This window comes from Cyprinodon variegatus, unplaced genomic scaffold (assembly GCF_000732505.1).
Source record: "Cyprinodon variegatus isolate N-32 unplaced genomic scaffold, C_variegatus-1.0 Scaffold488, whole genome shotgun sequence".
Classification (NCBI taxonomy): Eukaryota; Metazoa; Chordata; class Actinopteri; order Cyprinodontiformes; family Cyprinodontidae; genus Cyprinodon; species Cyprinodon variegatus.
In genome coordinates this window covers 503,921-521,081 of record NW_015150941.1, presented here as the reverse complement: position 1 = coordinate 521,081, position 17,161 = coordinate 503,921, and the positions used below count along the sequence as shown (strand labels likewise).

Genomic DNA, 17,161 nt, shown 5'->3' with positions numbered 1-17,161 from the left:
ACAAAGAAAAACTCTAATCAAAGGGCAAAACATCATTCAGAGGATCTGATTTCTCAGTTACAGTCCCAAACGTACACAAAACCTCAAGACATAATGGATCCCAGTTTAGACAGAACACAACAGCCCATTAACCTTTTCTGCCTTCTTCCACATGCAAACTCACGAACATCTGGAAGCTAAAAATATCACAATGAGTCAATAAAAAGAACCTGAACGTAACCTACGTTAAGGGTAGAATAGAATACAGAATAATATAAAATAGAATAGAATACAACAAAATAAAAACGATGTAACCCAAATCCAGATAAATCAAAAGATGATAGGTTCAAGTAAAAATATATTTAAAAAATTAGTTTTTATTTGCTCACTAAGGGGTGATGCACGCCTCCCAACATCTCCTGAAATGTCACTGGAAGCAGTTAGGAAGATATTTGTTATATGACACGCAAAGAAACTGCAAGTGGCAAAATTTATGTAAAAAATGTTTCTCTGGAAAAAGTAGGATGACCTGAAGAAATGTATAAACTGGGAATGTCTATGTATGCAAAGAAACATCAAGTGGTAATTAATACAAATTAAAAAGACTGCAAAACTACACAGAGGGAAGTGATGTTGTAAAGTCCTTGGCTGCTGTGAAGAAGGATCTGTGATAACTCTATTATGTGCACCTAGGATGCAGCAGTTTTTTTTTTACATCACTGTTATAAAATTTTATATTTACATTAATATAAATGATGAATAGGATTTTTAGGCCTTGATTGCAAACTGTTTATCAAAACATTAATAGACTTTACCCAAGCAATTATTTAAAACAAAAAGTTATATCTTAATAAGTATTCACTTATCCACCAATGCACTCCTTGGGCTTCAACAGCTCAGAGTAACATCAGCTTAACACTTTTTGTTCTTAGACGTGTCCTAATAACTGATAAACTAGCTTACGGTGTGATACCACTAGCTGCAAACATTTAGTGAGTTATAATTTTGTTATTTGTTGTAAAACATGATTACTGTAAAAGCAGGTTTTGCAGATTGAATTTTGTTGACCTGTAATTACCCCTCAGTTCTTACCTTCAAATGAGGAAATGGGCTCCAGGATGCCAAACTGCTTGAGAACTGCCATGAAGAGGATGACAACCACGCCGATAGCAAAGAGCTCCATGCCCTGGATGCCCATGGTTAGAGTACAGATGGAACCCCCTTCTAATGGCCGAGCTTAGGCACAAAGACCTGGCTTCGCCACACAGACCAGAACCAGCCAGAGTCACGCTGAGCCAAACCAGTCCAAAACAGGTGTTTTTAACAGAGGTTAGAGGTTTATGCCCAAGCCTGACACACATATATCATGAGAACAAGGCAGGAAAAGCCGAACGAAGGCTGGTCTAATATCAACACTGATGCTGACGTGGAAAATATTTGCAAACCGACATATATGGAAAACCTCCCAGTGTTTAACCCTCACCAGGGAAAATGGAGTCAATGTGACAAGCCATCTATCAAAGAGCATTTAGGGAGGCGTTTCCGAATCACTTTTCTGACTAACTTCTGCATAAGTTCTTGCCCAGCCTTCTAACCTAAACAGATACCACCACTTCTTAAGTCATTGTTTACTAAATCAAACTCCATTTTCAGGAAGCATTACAGTATTATGAAAAAGAGAAGAGGTCCAACGGAGAGTCAGCATCAATTTTCATAATATTATTCTCATTACCCAGAGGGAGTTCTTTGGAAAGCAAAAATACAAAACATCAATGCAATCCTGAATAAATTACCCCATTATGGACCTAAACCACAGCAGTAGTCCAAAAGAACTACATCTGATAAAAACCTTCTAGAAACTGAGTACAATCTCTTTTCCTGGTGTCGCAGCGTCCATTCTAGACAAACATCTCAGATCCTTTCCATCCAAAAGCCCAAACAAACCGATCAGACTCACAAACTTGTCATCTAAACAATCCAGGTAAGCCATCCACAACCGCAGCTCCCCTGCCTCCAGTAAGTCAGTAATCCAAGCTAGGGCTTCCAGATTCAGCTCCACAGTTCACAGCTGAGCTCAGAGCTGCTGTTCAATGCAAGTGCAGATATAAGAGCTCACTTAGCAGTGTCCAGGCAGGGAGGTCCTGAGAAGCTGAGAGGTGCTGTGGAGAGTGAACCCTCCTCCCCTGATGCCTACCTCTTCCTCATCTACTTTTCCACCACTCCTCTTTTCCCTCACTCTCTGCAACTCTCTGAATGCATCTTTTTGCAACTTCTTAGTTCATTCTCATTAAAAGTCCCATCCACCAAAATGTCCTTTTCTTTTCAAGGTCAACCTTTACCCTTCTCCAGGTCTCCACCTTAACCGTCTGTCTATCTGCAGTGCCTCCTCTAGATTCACACCTTTTTTTTGTTACATTAAAAACACAAAGTTAAAGAAATTAAGTACTGTTACAAAGTGATGCATAGTTGTAGATTATAAAAAAAACTTCATTTAGGACAGGAATTTTAGTTTGTTAGTCAGACACTGAGCAGCTAACCCCTTGTAGTATAAACCTCAAAGGTTTGATAGAGGGCAAATGAAAAACATTGAACAACCAGAATCATGGAGAGCCAGAAACACAGTAAACAGAACAAGAGCACGGTTCTGAAAGGTTTAAAGTGGAGTTAGCTTATAAAACAAAGTCCTGAGCTACAAATACCTCACAGAGCAACAATCTATCCAACATTTATAACAGGGGAAATAATAGCACAACTGCAAACCTACCAGTATCAAGAAATTAACGTCAACTTTTACTTAATCTGAGCAATAACCTGAGAAGCAACACTAAGATCTACTGTATGAAGTTCAATAGGATATCTTTAGTTACAGCTCTAATCAAATAGAATAGAAAAGAACAGAATAGAATAGAAAAGAAAAGATCAGAACAGAATAGAATAGAATAGAATAGAAAAGAAAAGATCAGAATAGAATAGAATAGAATAGAATAGAATAGAATAGAATAGAATAGAATAGAATAGTCATCCACACAGTAAAGTCAAATATGCAGGGCAAAGCCTTTGGCAACAATGGCCAACATATCAAAGAGGAATGGCAATGCGAAGTTAGCCGCTCAAGCTAGCATTTATTACATCCACTTTAATTGAACATGTATTATGTTAGTAAAAAAAATTCTCTACTCATTTTTGATCATGTAAACCAAACATTAACATTTATAAATGTTATGTATGAGTCAACTGAATATGGCTGATTTAGGATGTTAAAAAAGGGCTCTGTGTGTGCACCTTGATGCTCTATCTCTCCGGGTCTTTTCCCTGAATAGAGATCACTCTGGACAAAACCTTTAAATAATACTTCATAACTTATATTAAATTACCAGGAGACATGACAACAGATTCTGGTAGAAATTGTAATGTTACTCAGATCAGAGAAATTGCTTAGGGTTACTGAATGGCAGCTGCTCACCTCTGGCCTCACCTCTCAGAAAGTAGCCCAGATTAACAGTTAAAAAGGCATTTTATACATCTCCAGTCTGCCACATCATCTTATTTTACATCATACATCATTAGCAGATGATTAGACACCCATGGCTCCAGCTTTATCAAAATATTACACCTCGTTCTTAGCTGAAGGACACCTCTCTCATACCATTTCCAAATCTTTGCCACGTACAGAATGAAGATTATAACTGTATATCCAGACAGAGGAACTGTCCTAATTAAATTAAAACTTGAGTTCTGACACGCAACAGGCAGCCAACACCAAGCTGTAATAAACTCACACATCTTCAATGATAATTATCCTAACAATTCCCCCTGAAAAGGTGACGTTTTCAATGTCACCTTTAAACAAACCCATTAATGTCAGCTCATGACCAGGATATTAATCATAGAAGAAAACTTTAAGCGCTGTGTCTTTCAACATCATAGAATCATGGAATCAACAATCAACAGTCCCCCTGATGATTTAGCATTAATCAGGGATCAAAAGTTATCACCATAAAAACTTCACAGACCAAATGTTGTCACTCAAGACCACAGTTTTGGCATTTAACTACAATTTGAGTTTCATCTAATTAAAGGAAGGCTGTTTTAGATTCCTATGTGAACATTATTTTAATTTATTTCATTATGTAAATCTAGATAAAAAAAAAAATCACATTTAACATAGCAAACATCAAAAATATAAGATGGAGTACAACCTCTCAATCAGTAAGCTGTTTCATACTAGTTATATATTTTGCAATACAGCACCTCGGCTATACTGGATGCCCTAGCAACCTAACGTTTTTGGTCTTCTGGTGGGGCCACTCTGCTATCTCCATGGCTTTGATGCAAGGTAAGAAAGGTAAGTTAGGATGAAAGAGACTCAGACTCTGAGTACTGTATAGTTCTGTATATATCACTTAAAGACCTTTTTTAGTTATGGTTTGGCATATTTATGCAAACACAGGACATTTACAAAAAGTTAACCAGAGTAAATAATAGCCGCAATATAAACAACTTATTGAATTTGTTAAAAACAGCAATGGCTATAGAGTATAAATGCTTCTGGGAGGAAGGACCAGTAGCAAATTTCTGTAGTGCAGTTTAGAAGTAGCAACTTGGCCCTAAGGGCCCCCCTCAGCTCTTCATGCACTGGATAAGATGTCGGTTATTTATTTATTATATACAATTTACAATGAAAAGATTTTTTTATTCCAAAATTTGCCTTTAAGCCCCAATTCTACACATATAAGCTTAAATAAATGCAAATGATAAAATACCCCTCAGAAACTTGCAGCTCGTTCCTATGCTTTTTGCTCCTACCAACAAGTGTTATTCAGGTTGGTTTTTTAACATCTCTTAAAGGCAGAAAGAAAAAAAAAATATTTTATTTAAATTAGCTGGTTACCTGTGTGTTTCTTCTGCTTTATCTAATAAAAAAAAAAAAAAACATTAATTTTGTGTTTGGTAACATTGTCCAGACAGAACACATTTTTTTTTTAACATGTTAATCATTCAACAAAAACTCCCTTTCTCAAATTAAAAGAAATTGGTTTTGTTGCTTATTATAAAAAAAACAAAAAAACTAACAAGTCTCAAATCTGTATTGATTTGGAAGCTGTATAACACCACAGTCAACAGTAAGGCAAGTTCAACTTCAACTTTAACTGAGAGGAGGCTGACCAAAACCAAAGCACTGTATTGAAATCAACATCTTTGTGCACAACTGACATTAGCAGCTGGCTGATTGGACAAGCCAAACAGTTCTGGAGAAACTGGGTTTAACTGAGATAAAGATTAATTTTCGTGGTCGAATCATGCTCAGAATGAGGACAACATATCACATTCTTCAATTAAAACATTTGTAAAACTTTGTAATTAGCACCCATGCATCAAACCCATTTGGAAAGGGAAAGTCAGGCTAAACAGCCTCTGGATTGGTTCCAACCCAAGGTCTGAGGAAAGTTTATGGTCCTGACATAAAAGCAACATCTGGTAAAATTGATTGATTCAGTGTATGCAGATATTTAAGGCTGTCATTTTAACTCTATGTGAATGATGCAGCCAGATCTTCTTCAGTAAAATTTCTGTTGTAATATTAGTCAAATATAAAAATCCCTAAAATTAATAACATGCATGGGATTTTGTGTATCATTAAAATACTTATTTGCACAGTTTTTGACTATTAACCAATCCAAAGCTCAGATTTGTGGATAACATCTTTATTTTGCCCTTTTCCCTGAAGCTGCTCTTTGCTTTCGGTGTTTTCAGATGATGCAAAGTTAAATTAGCTCTCAGAAAGATCAGGTTACAGAGGTATCTCTCTACTGCAAACTCATCTCTACACCTTTAATGGTTTAGCAGATATGTGCTGTAGATAACCCAGAGGAAATGTTGCTGAGTATGTCAGAGCAGGATAAGTTATGACTCCGCAGGTACAAATGCATCAGCATGGAGCGTGTGGGTATGTGTGTGTTTACACATTGGCTTATATGGGAGTCCAGAGTAAGAGAGATCAATAGCTTTATGGAGGTGTAACTGTACCGAAATATAAGCGGAACAATTAAGATAAAATGTTAAAGATGAAATCTCGAATCCAACTCAGCAGTGGAAATGGGCCTCTGTCCTAATTAGCAATTAATTACAGTTGAATTTTCTGTCCAAATATTACTTTTGATGAGTAACATTGACTTAGAACTTCTAACCGTTCTCTCCTGTATATTGATGCTTTGGTATTTGCTCGGTCTTCACAAAGAGAGTGAGTGTGTGCTTCTAGGACCAGGCCATTAGAACACTAACAGGTTTTTAAAAGGTGGGCCCGGTCCTGCCTGCTGACACAACATTCTGCAAACAGGGAAAGAGGATCCATAAGGTTTCCTGCCAGACATGTTGGCAAAGACATTCATAGAGAGGAAGTCCCCAGTTGGAGTTAAATCTTGACCTACCTTATTTATTTCTAAAAGATAGGTATTCTTTTTTGTTTTTTACCCCAAACTTTATACATATTTTTTAAAAAGATTGTTTACAGACTGGTATTTTAACTCCTTTAAAAAAATGAAAAATAAATAAATAAATAAATCATATTAATTACAAACAGATGACCTGATTTTAAAATTACCTTCCAAGTTTTTCAGATGTTCAGACTAATTGAACTTAGACTGATCTGAAACTGATGATCTCCGACCTTGAAATCACCACACTAGGAGGCACAATTGACAGCCATGAAAATGAACTGATAAAAGATATAAGACTATTTGGTTGAAATAAAGATGCATAAGAATTAAATTTCATTTCCCAACACTTTTGGAAAAAAAAAACATACTTAGATGAAAATACATTTAATTAAACACATTGCAAAAGCTCACACGGCAACAATAAAGTATCCACAATAAAAACATCAGAATCTATGATTTATTTAAAAAAAATAGCAACACGGTTTTAAAAATCAAGGGTTTAGCAAGTCTTTTCAGATAATAATAAACACACGGAGGAGAATGTTTATCATTTTGGTATTTATTTGTGTTTGTATTTCCGGTAATGTCTGAGTAGTTAATTATTTTTCAACTGTCTTTTTTCTGTTCAGTTCATTAGTTTGTGTTCATTATTGATAAAAAGGTGATTCTATATTAGATAAATCCTATGTTTTTGGTATATTAGTCTATTCTGTTTCTTTGTGCATTTGGATTTATTTCTTTTAGATGTGTTATTATTTCCCTTTGTTTTTCTTTGATTCTAGTTCAGCTTCCTTTGTGTTCATTATTCACCTTCCCTTAATCTACCTGTTTGGACTTTCAACAGTGTTCCTTATCTCCTGATGAGCTTTAATGCCCTTCTCCTTTCTGCTTTGAGGCTGAACACAAGAGCGCTACAATATAAATGAAGGAGAGTAGCATGCCACCCATACTGGGAAAGAAAGTTGGAGTGGATGGATGGAGACTTGCAGATAGATCTAGAAAGATATTAGGCATGCATGTGGACTAGAAGAGCAACGCTCTTACCAGCAAGGCAGAGACCAGGTGGAGAAGACAGTGATTTATTTATTTGTAATTTATGAGCTAAATGGGCAGGTACTGTATTTTAAGTTAGCTGGCCAAACAAGCTCTAACTGAGGTCAGTCAACCAACCATTTTAATAAAGGGAATTTAAAATACTTTCGTTTGCAATTGGTTTCAAGAGTTTTTTAAATATATACCCATTGAATAGCAATGCATCTTTTAGTAAAGTTCCTTATTCAAAAATAAAAAAGAATTACAAAATTTTTATTTGACAAAAATATATTTTTATAGTACTGCTTTACATAAAAAAGGTACATTTAGGTCACTTTTTTTTAGGTAATCAGTTTCAACATAAATTTTGATTTTAGGTAACTCGCCTGCAGTGCAGGTCTTCTTGATTTTCTGTTTTGGATCTATTTAATCTATGTAGGATTTATTCAAGGTCAGATATATGGACCTTGAACTTTGTTTTTTTAAAGTACATTTTTAAAATATTAAAATATTGGCTCCACCTCTGCCTCCTTTTGCCTGCATTCAGGTTCTCAATGACAACCCCCTTTTGTAAGAGACCGGGCTGCCATCTACAGGGCAGTATATACTGGGAGCCTTTTCAGACATTTAGTTGGCATGTAAAGCTAATAACCAACCTGTGACTTGAGTAGATTTATTGGATGAGGACAAATTATTTGTTGATGGAAAGGTAAACTTTAAGGAAGACCTGCTGATTATTTAGACCAGATTTGTTCCGAAAAAGCAGGCAGTCTTGCTATAATATTAGGGTTTTAACTACTAGGAGATAAAAAAAAAAAAATAAAATAAAAAAATAAAATGTCAGACTGGAATTAAGTCACAATGGTCTCTTTCAATTAGATAATGACCCAAAACATGTTTTTATTAAAAACAGAGACAAAATCCAACTTCTATTAAGAATTAAATCTCCAGATCTTATTGCTAAAAAGGACCCGTGGAAGGAGTTGAGTGGCTACAGATGTGTTACTATGTGTAATAGATAGAGATATTCTTTTAAAATATCAATATATTTAGTTATGCACTTACATTGCGCTCCATTTGCAGGTTGATGTCCAATAAAGAAGTCAAATGTGATGAGAACATTATTTAGGCCATTTTTAAAGCCAGAGTAAAACGAGAAAATCACTGTGAAGACGTGCTACCAAGCATTTTAAATCGTAGAAGGTCAAAGTAGTAATATAGTGAAGTAATAAATTAATAATTGAGTTTAGATCTCACGAGGCTGGAGGAGTGACTGGGTTTCCCTACCTGAGCGATGGTACCTGGCTGCACTGGTGGTGCAGAGGCAACTGGGCCGAGAGAGGCGCCTCCTGGCCTCTACAGAGAGAGCCGCCATCACTGCCCCCATCCTGCAGATCCAAACAGGTCCAACTTTGAAGGCAGAACAGACTGAGCGGCAGCTGATAGTGAAAGAAGGGGAAATCGCAAAGTTCACACTGAGAAAGGTGAGTGTTGGAAGAAGCACTGGTTGGAGTGGAGGTTTCCGTCTGTGTGGATGAAAAGCTTTTTGAGCAGCAATATTTGAAAATCTGTTTGAGCCTGAGAGATGGACTCACAGTGTGACAGAAAAAGGTGGACGGGATCAAACAGTTTCTGACCTTTCAGATCACACGCAAGGCAAACCTAACCTTTTCTTTCTTTTTCTGTCATCTCTCTACCTTCCTTTTTTCGGGTTAGCTCACAAAGAGAGATGTTTAGCAAATATTCCTACTCCTGTGGCTTTTCTGACAGCAAGCATTATTCTGTCCTTACAGCCAGAAAATAATACATCTGTGTAATTTGGTTACACTCAATCAAAGGTTCAAATTGAAAATAATTCTATACTTTTATACTGGGTTTAAATTCATTAATACAAAATTAATTTAGCTGCCATTGGTGTTCAACAAGTGTTTAAACTTGATTTGTTACTCTATGGAGAAGATGTCTGACTTTTGATCATCAAAACGTTGAGGGTTTGTGACTTTTTATGACTAAAAATCATAATGCAAAACCAACATAATGTATTAAAGAAATTATCATGTATGCAGCCCTTTTCATCCATCATGTTTATATGAAGATTAAAATACAAAGTCAAAAAGCCACAAGAATTAAAAACCTACATAAAGACAATAGACATATAATTAAAAACATACAATTATGTAAAGCAGATATATAAAGAACTTGACAGAGGCAACCGCAAACATGTCTCTGAAAGTGGGATTTGGACACCTCTAACAACCTCTAAACAGATCCAAGACTGTATGAGTTAAAAAAGCAAACATAGCAGAACCACACAGGGCTTTGAAAGTGAGATCCAAACTGTAATCTAAAAAGGTATGAAAGCCAAGAAAAAACTCTAAAACAAGTCTGAAGTCTTTTCTCTTTTTCATGTCCCTTAAAAGCTGAACAGATTAAGCTTTACTACCTGGAGATGTTTAAACTACCTGGAGATATTAAAACTTCTTATAATTTATACAGGTAAATGCTGTTACATTTTGCATCAAGAAACTGAAGCATAGTTGAAAAGATGAAATTAATGCATTGAGTCTTTGCAGTGTTCATTTACAATGTTTAACCTGTTCTGCAAAAATAATCAAACTGTAAGAAGTTGTTGCATAATTAAGCTGACCTGAAAGGAAAAAAATCCAATGTTGTTTTTGACCACTAGGAGGTGCTTTAGCTCAAGATTTAGAATCAAAGTGACCTGGGCTGCAGATTTATGGATGGATGCTCTCAGGTTTTCCATGTCTTTCTTTGTTTGACAATGAAAGGTCACCAGAACTGCTAAAAACAAGCCAAGTAAGTTTTTGTTGTAATAAAAAAAGGCTATTAGATTTTAAAGCTTCTGAACAACAGAGAGATGATTAAACAACTCAGTGTTTCCAAACAGAATCCTCCATGTATTAAGGATGAAAACAAAAATTTTTGTTGCATTTTGTCTCAACAGGAAGTTTCCTTTCCACGCTCTATAAATAGCACTCCAGATATTTAAACTTCCTGCAGCATGACTACCTGAGCCTCAGAGATGATCATCAGGGGAGCTCTCCTTTCAGCACTATGCGATTCAATTAACACCAAACTCAGCCTCAGATCCACAGCAGATTATGTCCTTCTCATAAATCCAGCTGCTTCTGAAAGATTCAAAGCCAGACTCAGCAACATCATTAGAGCAGGAACTTCATAAAGCTCGCTGTTCAACCAGCATCTAAATATTTATCTCCTCTTTTCTTTTATGCTGAACACAGAATTCAGTTAATGAACCCGCAGAGAGCTAAAGAAACCTGAGCTGGGCTCAATTAAGGAAATTCAGACTGGGAAACTGTCAAAAGGACAGACAATGCAGAGAAGCCAAACCTGGCAGTTACCAAAATAAAGCAATTTTCCCTCAGTAGGAAGCATCCATCATCAACTCCAGTCTCTCACCGCCTCCCTGAGGAGGATGTGTAAACAGCGGAGCCTGAGGCGTCCTCACCTGTCTCTCCACAGAGAACCAAGGCAGAATTTTGGGACAATAGGAAGCAGTGGGAGATTTGCAGCAAAATAAAACGGGACTGATGAGAACAAAAACTAGATAAAAAAAATAATGGAGATACAAAACAACAGTTTGGACTAAATAAAAAAAGAGCGAAAAATATATAGTTGACTGATGAGAAGTCCTGCATTAATACAGCCTTCCTTGAGATTTATTTAGAAAAAGAAAACATGACAGTGACTTTCCTAAAAAGAAAAAAATAGTTAATCTGTGTCTGAAAATATGCTTTATACAGCAGTATTATTATGAGATGATCGATTTTGTAAGGATTTTGAAAATGTCTTCATATTATTAAAATACATCTATTTAAAGTTTTACATAGAGTGTAAGTATGTCTCTTTTATATCCTATTTATCCTTTTCTGATTAATATAAAGGTTAGAGATTATTATATTTTATTGCATACATTTATGAGCACATAGACTTCATTGCATTTTCATTCAATTATTATTTCTTTATGTACTTTTAAATGACTTGGTGTAAATACATTATTGATAAGTGCCTAACATTTCACCAGGCTTTCTGGAGGAAGAAAAAAGGTAAATTACTCAACAATACTTAGATTATTATCATATTTTAAACCAATGTACCATCCATACGGGAAATCAATTTCTCCAGCAGGGTTTTACTGCAACATGAAACACGGTTTGATCTTAACACTTGTTGACTTGTGGTAACTTGACAAATTCCCAGCATCTAACTTAAAACTGACCGCTCATAATCTGTGGATTAGAAACAATGTTTTGCGTAAAAAAACAAACAAAACAAAAAAATAGAAGGCTAGATATAAAATGTGCATATGTGGAAAATTCTAAAGAGATTTTGATAACTGACAGCTTGAAAAAGACATTTCACCGACACCTTCACACGTCTCAAATTGACTCCGAGCATATTTCTTGTATTCTGCGGTGAACGATGGACCACCACCAATTAGAAAAATAGACTTAACACCTTCAACATATTATATAATAGCAGTGAATTATTTACATTTTTTTAAAAATATGGTCTCAAAAGGTAAGCAGGTATTTCCAGTATCTACATCCTCTTCATAGATGTGTTAGATAGTAAGAAAAAGACAAATACCATTGGGACATTTCCTGCCAGTGGCCGGCCAGCTAAGGTCACTCCAATGTAGAAGCATAGATGTCTGTAGGAGGAATGCAAAATATACCAGATCTGTGCTTTCGATTAGGACTGCAACTGCAGTGCCACGGCATGCAGTCAAGATGGGCATCATTTAGTAGGAGCCATAAGGATATCTGCACAGTAGCCAAGAAAATTACAGAAAAAGCTTTATCATTTATCGTTTCTTAAGTTAATCTTTTACTTCCTTCACTTAAACTCAAGTTACTGGCAGTTTTCCTGTATTTGTTTAATTTATAAATTTTAGAATATACTTTAAGCTTCCCTTCTAACTTAAATGACTCGTGAGTTGCGGTTAAAGTGAGACTTTAGAGGGAACTTGCCAGCTAAGATCACAGCTGTAGTTGTCACCCATTAGACAGCACCAAGTCTGAATGTGCTTCTAAAAGCTTCTTCCACATGAGGAAACATCAGGACAAACAAGAGAGGAACGCAGAAAGGGGCAAACACCACAGGACCTTCTTTTCAGTCAGTAAATTGACAGAGTTTGCCTTTGGACCTTGGACAGCGAATATAGGCTTTATAGTTAAATCAGGAACACTACAAATATGAAGCATTGCATAGCTGAAGTAAAGAACTGACTGATTTTACAGTAGAAAGAAATTCTAACTGTAATGAAGGTCAAGATGTCATCGAGGTACAGTCAAAACATCAGACTTTGTATTTCCAAAGTCTTTTGTTTCTTCTCCAAAAACTTGAGAAAGTGCTTCCTTCCCCATCGCCATCGGAGTGGGGACTTCTTCCTCCTCTTTGCTTTGACCTCTTCACATCTAAACCACCGAACACCACCTCTGTCTTTCTTCTGATACGCAGCTCCATCTCAGTGATGCTATTTTTAGCAGCTCACCATTATCGAGTTGAAGGTTTGATCATGCCAATACCCAGCCTCTATTTCCTCTGCACTGCTGACCTGAAGAAATAGAGACTCACCACTGGCACATTGTGCTTTCCTTCTTACAAGGTTATGCTGTTATTGACAGAGTATAGTTTACTCTAGAATCAAAGCCATCTATTACAAGATAAAAAGAGATTCTAGAAGAACCCTTTAGGAATTTAATGATTTCTTACAATAAGGAAATCTGATGTAACAAGAGTTTCTAAGAGAAAACTGAAAATGTTTGATAACAAACTCAGAAATGATCAAACGTTTGTACTTCTCCCTCAATAAAAGCTGAGGAAATGTTATCCTAAAAATTCTTAACATCACTGTTCGATGGTGAAACCTGTTCAGACTGTGAGGCCGCCGTAGAATAGTGCCTCTTGGATGTGCTTAAGAGGTGGAACGGTTTGAAAATATATGTCAGATTTCGAGAATGTGATAAAACAGAGAATGTGATAAAACAGATTGATAAGATACAGCATCACATTAAGAGTCTCATTTTATTATTGGACATCACCTCTTGCCTTATTTGACTTAATGAACTGTTAGATCAAAAAAGTCCCCAAACTATTTGTCAAAGTCCGTGGCTAAGGAAAAAGGTTTAACACAAAAGGCACTGATCAGGGTAATTCTAATTTCTGTTTTTTTTCACAAGGTCAAACCAATACTTTCAGGAAAGCCAGTAAAAAAAAAAGAAAAAAAAAAAAGAAAAACAGTAAATAAAGAAAAACATAAGAAAAGTATAGGGAAATGTTGAAAGGGTAAATTCTATTATATATTTGTACAACAGGCAAAAGGTGGAGAAATAGTGTAAGGACACAAAAAAGCAACTCTAAGGAAGGCAGAAAAAGCAACAGAATAATAATAATTATAAGAGTGACAAAGAGAACATCTGCAAAAATAGTACTTTGACAAAGAGGGCATTTTTAAAGAATTTCCTATATTTGTAGTTTTGTTGAAATATAATAAAACGTGGGAATGATATTAAATGAGAACAAAGTTGACCTCCGCAGAGGGTGGTGGCGGTGGGCTTAACGAAAAACAAAAAACCCACTTGTCTTCACTGATTATAAGTGAAGACAAGTGGAAATAAGGAGATAAATCAAATGAGATTGATTTAGATGCTCAAAATATCAAGTATCCATCATGTACAAACACAACATATGTCACCCCCAGGTCCATGGAAAAACCAAATCTAATCTGATCTGTTGAATTAACACTTAGTCCTGATTAGTATAAAGATCCTGCCTAAAACAGCACTGTGGAGATTTTGCTCTTTTGGAGGTTGCTGCACTATGCATATTCATTCCCTGCAGCATGCGTGGTGTGCTAAGTCATTAAATATCCATTATAGTCTCCATCCTTTCTAGGATTTGCTCCAATACCAGAAATTCAAAATGCACAAGTATTCTGAGCTGAGGTTAAGCCGCTTTTATTGCATATGACATATTTTCTGCTGTATGAAGTTGGATTGTTTAAACCTAAAAAATAACTGCTGCAAAAAAGTTTATCCTTAAAACATTGAATATTAGCCTAATTATTGCATTTCTGAGCTGATACAATTTTTTGTTTCATTAATGACACAGAACCAGGAAATTTATCACATAGCTGTTGTCAAAAAGTAAATCAGTCAAAATATGGAATGAGAACAATCTTCAGATTTTTTATTGTTGTAAAAGTGGAACACGTCTCTGTTTGCTTCAACTGCAGAAAGGTTCAGCAAGAAAAAAGAGGCAATTAGGGGATGTCTGGAGAATGAAGAGTGGAGCTAACAGGGATCACATGCATCCATCCATCCATCCATCCATCCATCCATCCATCCATCCATCCATCCATCCATCCATCCATCCATCCATCCATCCGGCTGCTGTATTCATCCATCATTCTCAGCTCTCTTTCAGTGTGAGTCCAGTTGTGTCTAGTCTCACCTTTGTCCTGTGGCTTCCTGCTAGCGATGATCCATTTCACCAGGCAGCATTTCATCAGAGCTTTCCTGGAGAACCTTGGCTTCTGCCACTTCCCTGACTCCTTTGTCCTGCCCGGTGCAGGATCCACACCATTTGCATCGCCCAGAAGGCTCCCATCCACCATCTTGCCGTCTGCCTGGATGGATGAGAGGACCGGGAGAAACAAATTATGAATATTAAATAAAATAAAATAAAATGTTTTTAATAATATGTTCTAATTTTTTTTAATATATATATATATATATATATATATATATATATATATATATATATATATATATATAGTGTGTATAATGAATAACAATGTTAATTACTTTGAATTAAGTATGATTTCTCTTACCATGAATGAAAGGATTGAATGATTTCCCATTATAATCTAAATTTTAAAATATATGGCAATGTATTCAGATTAGGGCTGGGTAAAAAAATCGATTTAATCGATTTTGGATCGATTCCTTGACTTTCAAAGGAGCAGGCGTGTGCAAATGCCGACCCAAGTAACACACCGCTCAGCGAGCTCTCCCAACTGAAGTCTGATGTTTGGAACCATTTTGGATTAAAACAGCTAAAGATAATGTGCTGGATATGTGACATTATGATGACTTCAGACTATATTGATAATGAGTTACGCCTCACATCTCGTGCTACAGACCACAAAGATTATTTCAAGCCAGACAGCTGCAAATATAGCCAATAGGTTGACTGAAGACATTAACAAATGGGGGCTGACCAGCAAACACCCTGTAGTTGTTACAGACAACGCTGCAAATATGGATTGTGCAGTGGAGATAATGCAGCTCATGCATGTCTGCTTGCTCGAGTGAAGCTTCACTTTTTCACTTTTCACAAACAAGTTTGCAATTTTGAGATACTTTTCTTCACATCTCAAGTTTAAACTGTGTGATTTACAAGTTTGCACTTTGTTTTTAATGTGACAGGAAAAAATAAAATACATAAGTATTTTGAAACACAGTTGAACCACTTTTATTTTTGTAAAAACAGATTGAACCAAAATTAATCGATTTACAACTGTATGAATCAAAATCGAATTGATTCAAAATACCCGGCTCTAATTCAGATTGTAAGAAGCATTAATCTTTTTCTCTATAGTACTATTCTATTCTATTGCAAAGAAATTACTCACGACTTCTGCCCAGTTCTACATAAAAATCCAGATTAAATAAACTGGATTTTTTTTGTGCTTATTATTAAAAAGAAATGATACAGTAATGTTATAAAAACTAGTTCTACGGTTATCATTCTTTTTGGGGAAAAGCATTGAGCTCTGTGTTTGAAAATGCATTCAGTCACGCTGACAACACCCTAACTGAGGCTGCCTAGAGATCGAAAACACACTGAAACAGGACATTGTTTCTTTTTTCTTAACTACTCCAACTCTGTAAAGACTTTTAATTTTTGTTGTTGTCTGCTGCATAAACAGCTGCTGATAAAAACGTAAGGGTGCCAAAACCCCTTTGTTCTCATATGTATCCCTGTGAAAACACTATACAAAATAAATGTCATGAAGCTCATTTATTTATTTATTTTTTTTCACCTTTCATCGGAGAAGAAACATTTTCTGGATCTTATTCATATCACAACATCTGTTTTATTCTTTACCCTAGTAACACTTATTAGGTTTGGTAAAAATGAACTATATGTCCACAGGCTCCATTTAGCCACTCATGCTGAGATTGTACATATAGAACGCAACCAAAAACACGCACATACTGTACTAACAGGCAGGAAAGATGAAAGAGGGGAACCCAGAGCAAACAGCGGCTCTGTTTGTTCTTTTGGAAGGGGAGGAAAGAAAGGGATGATTGAGGGAGGAAAAAAAGGAATGAGGGATATGGTAGGAGGAAAGAAAACGCAAACAGTGGGGATGTTTAATGGCTATTTGATCTCTCAGGAGTCTGATCCTCCAAATGCCTCACTTCAAGACAGAAGAGAAAGCACGTTCTAGAAGGTTTCCTAAAGAACCAAAGTGAATTTCATATAATGACTTGCTGAGCATTAAAATAATAATAATAATAATAAAGATGATACAACAGAGGAGTTGAAGGATTTGCATTCATGAAGTCATGCTTTGTAGATCCTTTTCATGCAGATTTGACACCACCAGAGAAGAAAAATACGGGAAAAAATCAGACCTTTTCTTTGCTGAACATCAG

At 35.9% G+C, this 17,161-nt stretch overlaps 1 protein-coding gene across 5 annotated transcripts in view; it reads right to left on the bottom strand.

Annotated features, from left to right (window-relative positions):
- The window catches only part of LOC107094521 (calsenilin-like), a 56,860-nt gene that overhangs the window by 20,017 nt on the left and 19,682 nt on the right, over window positions 1–17,161 (bottom strand). For 3 of the 5 annotated variants that reach the window (XM_015390194.1, XM_015390195.1, XM_015390196.1), the window contains exon 2: window positions 14,949–15,123. In XM_015390194.1, coding sequence (XP_015245680.1) covers window positions 14,949–15,123 — 175 coding nt within the window. Of the gene's footprint in view, window positions 1–1,071; window positions 2,178–8,735; window positions 8,863–14,948; window positions 15,124–17,161 lie in introns of those variants that run through there. The other 2 variants (XM_015390198.1, XM_015390197.1) reach the window with 2 other exon arrangements.